This window comes from Gymnoscopelus microlampas, assembly GCF_963454915.1.
Source record: "Gymnoscopelus microlampas genome assembly, chromosome: 23".
NCBI classification, from domain to species: domain Eukaryota; kingdom Metazoa; phylum Chordata; class Actinopteri; order Myctophiformes; family Myctophidae; genus Gymnoscopelus; species Gymnoscopelus microlampas.
In genome coordinates, this window is record NC_139960.1 from 9,523,045 (window position 1) to 9,533,524 (window position 10,480).

The window sequence follows — 10,480 nt, forward strand, 5'->3', positions numbered from 1 at the left end:
AAGTACTACAATTTTGGGGTATTTTTTACTTTACTAGAGTATTTCCAATTTTCAATACTTTTACTTCTACTCCACTACATCTCAAAGGCAGATATTGTACTTTTACTCCACTACAATTATTTGAAAACTTAAGTTACTAGTTACTTTGCAGATATAAATTATTATATCATAAAACACACATTAACCACTTTAGCCCTATTTTATACATAGGCTATTTGAAAATAGCCTATTTATAAAATAGGCACAAAAAATAAAAAAATGTCTGCGATAATCATGTGATGACATGACATAACATATGACATAACAGGACATGTCCATGTTTGTTTTTAGGGTGGCCCGGGTGAGAACGGATTGCCTGGACCAAAGGTGACTGTCAACAACCTGTATATATTAATTAACAACTTTAAATCCATTTAGGAAGGCAAAAAAAACTCTGCAGTATTGTAATGGTTAACCCCAAAATGGCTTTTTTCTATTGATTAGTCACCCCATGGAGACTTGAATTCATGGATATTTTTTTTGTTTTTGTCACATTCCTAATCCAATAATTTAATGACTGGCAGCGGTTCCGGTAGGAGACACAAAGAGTCTCCTTTGTGTCTCCTACCGGAACCGCTAATTTGGAACTTCCGGTCCAGAAAAGCAACTGGAAACGACCGCTATTTGGCTGCCACCGCAGTGAGGGTGGGTCTTCACTTCCTAAAAGCACACCTTACTTTATCATTATTTTTTGAATTAATGGGACCATAATTTAATGAACACATATCATGGTAATTGAAAAAAAATACTTTAAACTATAGAGATTGAAAACATAAAGTATTTATGAAAATGTTTACTAAGGTAATAAAATCAAGTGTAAAGTCTGGCCAAAACCTTGTTCACGTCAATGGGGTGTATTTGCTTCTGCAGCGTGTAGGAGGTGAAATAGCGACATCTACTGGGCCACTAATGGGAACAGCAGGCAATTTCATTCTTCCGCGTGTGAGCTTCAATTTCAAGAGCTATAAACAACTAGCCTGGTAAACCCTCCCTCCGGAAATCTCATTTCCATTTGATTTCAGGAGTGAGTCTGGCCTGATCGCCCATTCTGCAATATTGGCTGTGTACACCAAACGGACGAGCCTATCAGCGTCGTCGCACATCGTTCTGTGATTGACAGCGACAGTTGGCCAATCAGGTGGCGAGTTCGAGTGAGCCCGAATGGCACCGAGTGCAGCCAGAATGCAGCCGACAAAACACGAACCGCAGCCATCTTTTCTGTCCGCTATTTTCTCCGCTGTTTTTTTACTTCAAAAAGCTCTCAAACTTCTATTTTGAGGCACGGAATTTACTTATAAGATATCGTTTGGATAGAATTTAGTTGTTTAACTTCATATGTGATCAATTAATCATGACAGAGCCTATTTAAAAATGAAAATTCTGAGAACCGGCCGGGGCGGGCAGTGACACACATGTATCCGAATAAGGCAACCTATTTTGGGCATGGCCATCTCAAAAGTCCCCTTGCGTCACATTAGTCTGGTGAACTGCTGATTGGCTGAAGGGGAAAAACGATCATTAGTTGAATTGGTTGTCAGTCAACGGTATTACTCCCGCCCAACTCCAGCCCACAGCCAATATTGCAGAATGGGCGATCAGGCCAGACTCACTCCTGAAATCAAATGGAAATGAGATTTCCGGAGGGAGGGTTTACCAGGCTAATAAACAACACCTCCAGCTCACATTTTTGCGTCATACATTGATGTCAAATCTGTGGAAGAGCTTCACAGCGTCTCCAGTAGACGTCAGATAGACGCTTTGATGTCCTCCGAGTGCTGCTTCTACAGATCAATGTGAAAATACTGTAAATAATTCATCATTCCCCCACAGTGTAGCTACAGTACACACACCCAAATCTGGACCGGAATGTGAATTTGTACTCTGAGAAACTTTGAGACTGTCCGAGTAAAAAATGAACACTTTATCGTCTCTGTCGGGTGGAAACGTCATTATGGACAAAACTGTTACTTTTGAGGATTCAAATTCTAAAAATAACAAAAGTTGCAGTTCCACAAGCTCGAACTGCAGTTTTGATGCTTTTGTGTGACGCTGTAGTGTGATCACGTAGGCCGTTAATTTAGGGCGTTAATTTATTTAAATGTGGAGTTAATATGATACGATATATATCCTACTGTAAAATGAAGGAACCTCTGTCCATCATTCTGTCTGATCTGCATTTTTCTCCCTCAATGGGTTGAGCAATAGGGCATAGCAGTGGCGGCCATTTTATGGTGCCACAGACAGAGAGCCCATTCGTTTTTCACATAGAGATGGCTTGGTTCAAGGCTTAAAATAATGAATATAAATATTTTCAGAAATCTCTATGGCAAAAATGAATGGGCTTTCTATCTGTGAAACCACAAAATGCCCGCCACTGCTATGCCCTATTGATCTGACTTCCACTCGGGCATTGAGCCATTGGCTCATGAAGACAGTGATGAAGCCAATTTTTCACTTTTCCCAAATGTAAGCGTTTTTTGTCAACAGTCTTCGCAGGCTATGGGATCTGTAGGCGTGGTTGCGGTCCCATAGCCCGGATGGGCGGTGGGTGGAAATGGCAGGCATAGACTGTTAGGTAGGTAGGTAGATAGATAGATCTAGTATATCTCTGCTATCCAGCAGAAACCAGCTACAGTAACTCCAAAATGATAATTTTTCAGGAAATGACAAAAACAAAACAAAAAGTGGAGTTAGGAGGTTTTCTTCATTATTGATAAGAACAGCTGAATGGACCTCCAAGCTCACAATGAGGTTGGAGGTCAAAAGGGGGTGGAGCCTGGAGTCAGCAAAACCAGCTAACTCCACCCCCCTTTGGTGGCTGGTTTAGCAGAAAGTTTGAGGATCCAATGGAGTTAACTGGTTTTGTCAGAAGCTTTTTAATACTTTTCATTGGTTATTTTTTTAATCAACGCACAGACGTAAAGGGTTTTCAATAGCACTGATTTATGGAAAAAAATGCCGGACAGCAACGACATGGTTTGGTGTAATTCTCTCAGTTGTTTACATTATTTTTTCATTCTTGTCAGGGGGGAATTGGTGAAAAAGGACACAAGGTAAACATGAATAATATATTTCACATCTCTCTCACACTTCTCACTTTAATTCATGGCTACATGTCTTTGAAGAATGTAAAAGCACAAGTTAAAGGAGTAGTTCAACCAAAACATGACTTATTTTTCTATCAATTACACATCCCAATAAATTGTAAAAAAAATAATAAACAGGTAATCTATCAGTCTATCTGGTACTGATCACCCACCCGGTTATTGATGTGTTGGCTCAGGAATGTGCCAAAAAAACTAAAAAATATCTACGAATTCAATACTTCATGGGATGTGTAATTAATAGAATGTAAGTAATTTTTTGGTTGAACTACTCCTTTAAGAAATGCGCCATGAAAATGTGCTCTAGCCTACTTACTATAACATTGGCAACTGTGTGTGTGTGTGTGTGTGTGTGTGTGTGTGTGTGTGTGTGTGTGTGTGTGTGTGTGTGTGTGTGTGTGTGTGTGTGTGTGTGTGTGTGTGTGTGTGTGTGTGTGTGTGTGTGTGTGTGTGTGTGTGTGTGTGTTTAGGGTGAGCCAGGCATCGGTCACAGAGGTCCAGTAGGGCAGGCTGGTCCTCCAGGTCTAAAGGTGAAGATGTCCATCCTTCCTTTTTTTTTACTATATAGGCATTTAGCAGACGCTCTTTTATCCAGAGCTACACACAATTGTAGGCAAGGTATAAATAAACACATACGCACTGGTGGAAAAAGTACTCAAATGTTTCACTTTAAGTAAAAAGTATCAATACAGCAATGTACTGTAGAAGGTACGTCAAGGAACACCCAAAATGATATGTATTTGGCCGTGGACCCCCATCTCAAAATATTTTGTTCCAGGGACCCCCAGAAGTTGTAACAACATGAGTTAAAAATGTTCCAAAAAAAAAAAAAGTTCACGATTAAAAAAAAATAGCAGATCTACAAGTTCATTGCACGGCACTCAGCGCCACGCTATGAGCTTGTATATCTGCTATTTTTGTATAGCCAAAGAAATCTTAAAATGACACCAATGCGTTCCCGGTCTTAAAGGGTTAATCTTATAGGGGATTATTATTTAGAAAATATCAAATCTACAAGCTCACAACACATTGCAATGTGACTATTAACCTACCGATAAAAAAAGAAGAAAAAAAAGCTCTGACATCTGTCTTGAGAGATTAATACTGATGAAATTGATTAACTTGTGCACCCCTAGAACATTTTTAAACTGTATTTGAGACTTTAGTGTCTCACTTTTTAACCCTCCCCCCTCCCCTCTCACTCCCTCTTCAGGGGGAGCCAGGGGAGCAGGGGCCTTCGGGTGCTCAAGGTATCCAGGGTATCCGTGGTAACCCAGGAGGTCCAGGGACCCCGGGGTTGAAAGGTCAAGCTGGTGACGCCGGAGGACCCGGGAGAGAGGTAATAATAATATGTGAAATACTGTCTATTGTCTATCTATACTCGGCCCCTTCTTGTTTACACACTATAATAACAAATAGCTAATCTACAAGCATGAGATCTGCTGTTTGCCTGTTTCTGACTCTTGGAAGTGTACAAAAAAATCGACCTGGTCAAAGTAACGCTCAGGAGTTTGTTGTGTAGGGGGACAGAGGTAAACGAGGGAAGAACGGAACACCCGGGACCCCTGGAGGGCGAGGACCCCTTGGTGAACAGGTAACAAAACTAGGTTGCCAACCGTCTATAGAAATATGGAATTGTTATTATGGGCAGTTTGTATTTTATTTTTACTTTTGCATGTGTGTAAGGTTTGATATCGATGGGGTGTTATTTGGTTCACAGGGTGCTGCTGGTACGTCTGGAGTGAAAGGAGAAAAGGTAAAATGATATACTTGATGCTTTTTCATCCGTTTTAATTCATAAAAACAGTTTTAATTCATAACTGATCAGTATTATCATCATTAATACACCATTACTAATTTGCCAATGACTGTTTTTTTATGGAGGGCCATGGTGCCACAATAATAGTACAAAATGAATAACGTGAAATAAAAAGGACAAAATAAATGAATCAAGAAAAACACAAACAATTCATTAATTCTATTTAATTGTGGCACCAATGCTTCTCTCTAAATTACATTTTCTTGTCAGTAACTCACAAAACATTTCTTAAGTTACTTTACACAATCGTTCAAGTGCTTTTTAACCTATTGAAAATAGTGAAAACTAAGAGGTCCATCCAAAAGTTTGTATTTATTGTATTTAACATTAATCCCTGCCCAGGGGGACAGTGTCAGAGGAGTACCAGGTGCAAGGGGAATACCCGGCTACCCTGGTAGAAGGGTGAGTTTTAAATGTACATAGAATATGTTGTTGCTTAATGCATATAATCTCTAAGTTTTATAATGCAAGTAATTTGTATGATGATTTCTTCCATACAGGGTGAAAACGGCACTCCTGGAGTTAAAGCCCCCACTGGTCCTCAAGTGAGTAACTTCCCTTTGTGATACAAATGCTCAACCCATTAAGACCGTGGACAAAATACATATCATTTTGGGTGGGCCTTGACACAAGTTTGAGAACCACTGATAGATAGCAACATATTAATCTTTTTTTTTTTTTAAACTGTTAGGATTTAGAAGACATTTGTAGGATCCTTCTGAAGCAGCAAAGATTTTAGTTAAAAATGTTCGCTTTTAAAAAACATATATATTCAAAGATTTGCATCACTTTAAAAAAAAAATCAAATTGCATATCTACAGGCTCGTAGCTATGAGCTTGTAAATCTGCTATTGCAGACCAGGCAGACTTATGCAAAGGTTGAAATGTCATTTAGATACAGAAGCATGTTATTAATTGTTATTCAGGTTAATTTGTAGACATGGCATCCTATAGTTTGTATAGTTTCATTGTACATGTTATTCATTTTTTTGATATTATACTGTTTAGACTGATGATTGGTTCTTGGTTTACCTGATCCTAGGAGTTTGAGACCCTATTTCTATGCACTTGATGTATTACCTCGTGTTTACCTGGTCACTCTGGATTAAATTGGATTAAAATGCCTGAATTGTTAATTGTATACACACTGAGATTTAAAACATATATATCTTCTCGTGTTTGACCTATTTTTTGCAGGGTCCAAAAGGCTTACTAGGCGGCAAAGGAGAAAAGGTGGGCAGACAATCCACACAATATCTCATAATGTCTCCCAATACCTGTGCACAGTAAAATCCTCAAGAGTTAATGTAATGTTGAACTCGAGTTATGAAGCATAGAATGTACTGTGTCTAACTAAGTCAGGAGTTCCCAGACCTTTTAGCTTGAGACCCAAAAAAGGACATTTTATTTCTCCCCGAGACCCAAACTAGTGTAAACAGCTGATTTATTTATTTTATTTTGTCATTTTTGTATTAATATCTCTTTTTTTGTATAATGCAGGGACTGGCCTCGGGCAAAACTTTTTCTAAGCCATTAGATGGTGGGAAAAACACAATCAATGGCTAATTTAGGACCTGACCCTTGCAACAAACAACCTTATATACAATAATAGTTAACTATATTGTTATAAAAGTTAATACATAAAGATGTGTGTGGTATAACAATTGTTAGATATCAATAGGATATTTAGTTCAGCAAAAAGTTCTGGAGACAGACAGTGCTTTTCAAACAAGAGCTCTTTCATGGTTCAAGGTCTCTTAGAAGGACGGAGAGAAACAATGTATAATTTATGGCATGTGAAACACAGCTTTGGTTTGTTTGTTTTTTAAACGTGAGTTTTTCATCCAAAAGTCTCAAGAGGAAAGTTGACAGTGAAAACATAACATTCAAAGAATGTAAAACAGAGCTATTTGTTCATCCTACCCGGTTTCCTCAATACAATGCTATTGCTGTCCATATCCAACCTGGACTGTCAGTCAGCTATTGTAAATTATTTACAAAATAATTTGACGGGCCAGATAGTATCGCTATCTATCTAGATGGATACAATTATGCGGGCAAATACATTTCATGTCAAAAGTTTGAGAACCACAGGTTTTTTTCAGAAAAATGTCATTTTTAGAATCGGTCTCAGGTCTTAATGGGTTAATATATTTTGTATACAGTATGTATCTTTAGCAGCAGTGTCACAATGCGCAAATGAAGCAGAAGGCAGAAGAATGTCCCTCCTCTCTAATAGCTTGTCAATGCAGAAAGCAGACTTAAATCGTCACAACATTACTTTGGAATGGATGTGAGCAATTTCTTTCCACACAATCAGCCAATTTGTGGTATGCAAACACTCTGTGTTTCTTGTTGGCGCAGCAGTAAGGGATGGTCACTTATAATTCTATGGATGCTCTGTGTGCTGCTACTCTGTGACTGCATGCGCCCGACCAGCCAGAGAGAGAGACGCCTCTCTTGCACCCCACTTTAGTACCTTGACGGCCAATTGGCTGATTTTGGCTGACACGCAATCATTTTGGCCCGTTCGTTTTAGCTGCTCGTCTGATTGCTGTTGCTCTTTGAGGCGTAGCTGCATCATCATCTTCATCATCTTCTTCTTCCATCCGCTTGGCATTAATCAATAAGAGTCTGATTTGGGACCAAGGGATTTTGTTTCCAAGGCAGTAAGGGCTGTACGTTAGGGGTCTTCAACGTTTTTCAGGCCAAAGGACCCCTTAGCTGAGAGAGAGATGAAGTAGGGTATGCTAGTGAGGGATCTAGTGGAGAAGAGATCCAGTAGAACTAAGACCAGTCATTTAATGTTTGGTTGTGCTTGGGTGTTGCGATCTGAAAATAGCAGATCTACAAGCTCACAACGCGTCGCAGCGTGACGCGTTGTGAGCCTGTAGATCGGCTATTTTCAGCATGCAACCAAGTGTAAAATCCGCCATTACGACGCCAGCAAGGCACCGCTAAAATACATTTTAGTCGACTAAATCAACTGTAGATTTAGTCGACTATAATTTTATGATATTTAGTCAACTAAAACTAGGACTAACAATAGAACATTTCAGATGACCTAAAATATGACAAAAACTAAATAGAATTTTATTTAAAAGACTATGACTAAAACTAAATCAAAATGTGCTGTCAAAATTAACACTGGCCTATACTATGCACTCACCCATTCACTCACTCACACACACACACACACACACACACACACACACACACACACACACACACATTCACACACCGTTGGTGGAGGAAACCACACAGGGCACCAACAACCCGCTCTTCAGGAACAGTTATGGGTTCGGTGTCTTGCTCAAGGACACTTTGAAGGAGGAGCTGCATGCATGGGGATCGAACCGGATACCTCCTACCTCCTTCTTGAGTCAAATCCACTCCATTGGGAATGGGGAATATATAAATGTACAGTAATGTGTTTGGGGGACAAGATAAACTAATGTTTGTTTGTTTTATCTCATTTCAAATCAGAGCCTCTGTAACAAAAGGGTCTTTCTTTCTTTTCCAGGGTGACCGCGGATTACCCGGGTTCAGAGGAGAGCGGGTACGATATGTCAAGTGGTGAAAGTTGAATGATACTTTTTGACTGCTTTATACCTTTTAATGTCCTTAAAATCTCTTTTTAATTATATTATTTACTGGTATACAGGTCTTCCGCTGTATCGTCTCTGTCGGGCGGAACCCCAACCTGTCCAAAACTGTCACTTTTCAGGATTTAAATGAAAAAATATCAGAAGTAGCAGATCTGCAAAGCGCCGCGTTTTGAGCTTGTAGATCTGCTACTTTTAATGCTTCTGTGTGATGCTGTAGTATGATCAAATAGGACATTTTATGAAAAAACACAAAAAGTTAAAATATGCAGATAAGAGGTTTCAAAAGTAGCAGATCTACAAGCTCAAATGTGGCCCGAAGTGACACATTTCGAGCTTGATGATCTGCTACTTTTGATGCTTTTGTGTGATGCTGTAGTATGATCAAGTAGGGCATTAAAGGGATAGTTCACCCCCAAAATGACTTTCTATCAATTAGTCACCCCGTGGAGACTTGAATTCATGGATATTTTTTAGTTTTTGTCGTGGGGTGACTATTGATAGAAAAAAAAGTTTTTTTGGGGGGTGAACTATCCATTTAATTTACAAAAGAACACAAAAATTTAAAATATGGAGATAGCAACGAGATATAGTCATAAAGGCTGAGCTCTATATAATTGTACTGAAACAAGGTGGTCGTTCCTTAACGTTGAGGCCATGGTTTGATTCCACAGGGGAGCGTTCTTCAGATCCAAGGACCTCGCGGATACAAAGGAACCAAGGGGGAAGCGGTACGTGTCCTCCAAGTTTAAAACCATTGGTTCTCAATGTGGGGTCCGGGGACCCCCAGGGGGTCCTTGGCGGGGTACCAGGGGGTCCCCAGCTAAATGAGTTGATATAAGTGTCACAATCATTTTAACCACCATTATTGTATACTTTGGGCTATTCAAAAATAGATATAATAGATGTACAAGCTCATAGCGTGGCACTGAATGTGGCGCTATGAGCTTGTAGATCTGTTATTATTGAAAAAGTATGGACATTTTTGCACATATTTGAATATTTAATTTATATATATATTTTTTCTAAAGCCAACATCTGTAACTCATATCTTTGCTTCTAGGGGGGTCCCTGGAACAAAATATTTTCAGATGGGGGTCCGTTGCCATATACATATAATTTTTGGGGGTCCTTGGCATGAAAACGAACCACTGGTTTAAACGAGTAGTTCAGTCAAAAAATTACTAATTTTCAATCAATTACACACCCCATGAAGCCTTGAATTCATGCAGATATTTTCGTTTTTGTCGCATTCCTGAGCCAATAATTTGATGACCGGCGGAGTCTCTGGTCTCCTACTGACCAACGACCCCGGGTGTCTGTGGCTAAAGGGGTCCGTGACATGAAAATTTATAAACCAGAACTACTTATTTACAGAACCTGGGTGTCTGCGCAGAACTTAACAAGTTATTTTCAATGTGTGACGTTGGGCTTGTTTCAGGGTCTGCTCGGCCCCCCAGGGTTCGATGGTGACAAGGGAGAGAAGGGTGAGGATGGACCTCCTGGAGCCAAGGTACAAACCAGCTCCAAACATGAAAAAGAGCTCTCTTTTTTTTGAGTAAACACCTGCACTCGTTATGCCGATTTTTCTAAATCCTTTAATTGGATTGGACAGGGCTGGGTTTGTTGTGATCACATTTCCGGGTGTACTCTTCTCCGGAAGTCAAAGGATCACTCATAGGTTGGCGAACAGCGCCATCTAGCGTAAACACTGAAAACACTGTTTTGACGTGTTACATGTCATTGGCACTGTGGGCATTGGAAAAAATGGACGTGTTACATGTCATTGGCAATGAATGAGGGCCATTCACACTGAGCTAACTATAAAAATATAGTTTTAAAACATTTTCTATGTCAAGTGGATGGCAGAGTTCACACAAACAAAAACTAAAATACAATGGTGAACGATATAG

At 39.6% G+C, this 10,480-nt stretch overlaps 1 protein-coding gene across 1 annotated transcript in view; it reads left to right on the forward strand.

The window, feature by feature from the left end:
- col7a1l (collagen type VII alpha 1-like) overlaps positions 1 to 10,480 on the forward strand; it is a 148,432-nt gene that overhangs the window by 122,666 nt on the left and 15,286 nt on the right. Inside the window, exons 83-94 of the mRNA XM_084050160.1 lie at positions 331 to 366; positions 3,066 to 3,092; positions 3,614 to 3,673; positions 4,357 to 4,482; positions 4,666 to 4,737; positions 4,864 to 4,899; positions 5,305 to 5,364; positions 5,463 to 5,507; positions 6,160 to 6,195; positions 8,486 to 8,521; positions 9,242 to 9,298; positions 10,009 to 10,080. Coding sequence (XP_083906286.1) covers positions 331 to 366; positions 3,066 to 3,092; positions 3,614 to 3,673; positions 4,357 to 4,482; positions 4,666 to 4,737; positions 4,864 to 4,899; positions 5,305 to 5,364; positions 5,463 to 5,507; positions 6,160 to 6,195; positions 8,486 to 8,521; positions 9,242 to 9,298; positions 10,009 to 10,080 — 663 coding nt within the window. The remainder of the gene's footprint in view (positions 1 to 330; positions 367 to 3,065; positions 3,093 to 3,613; positions 3,674 to 4,356; positions 4,483 to 4,665; positions 4,738 to 4,863; positions 4,900 to 5,304; positions 5,365 to 5,462; positions 5,508 to 6,159; positions 6,196 to 8,485; positions 8,522 to 9,241; positions 9,299 to 10,008; positions 10,081 to 10,480) is intronic.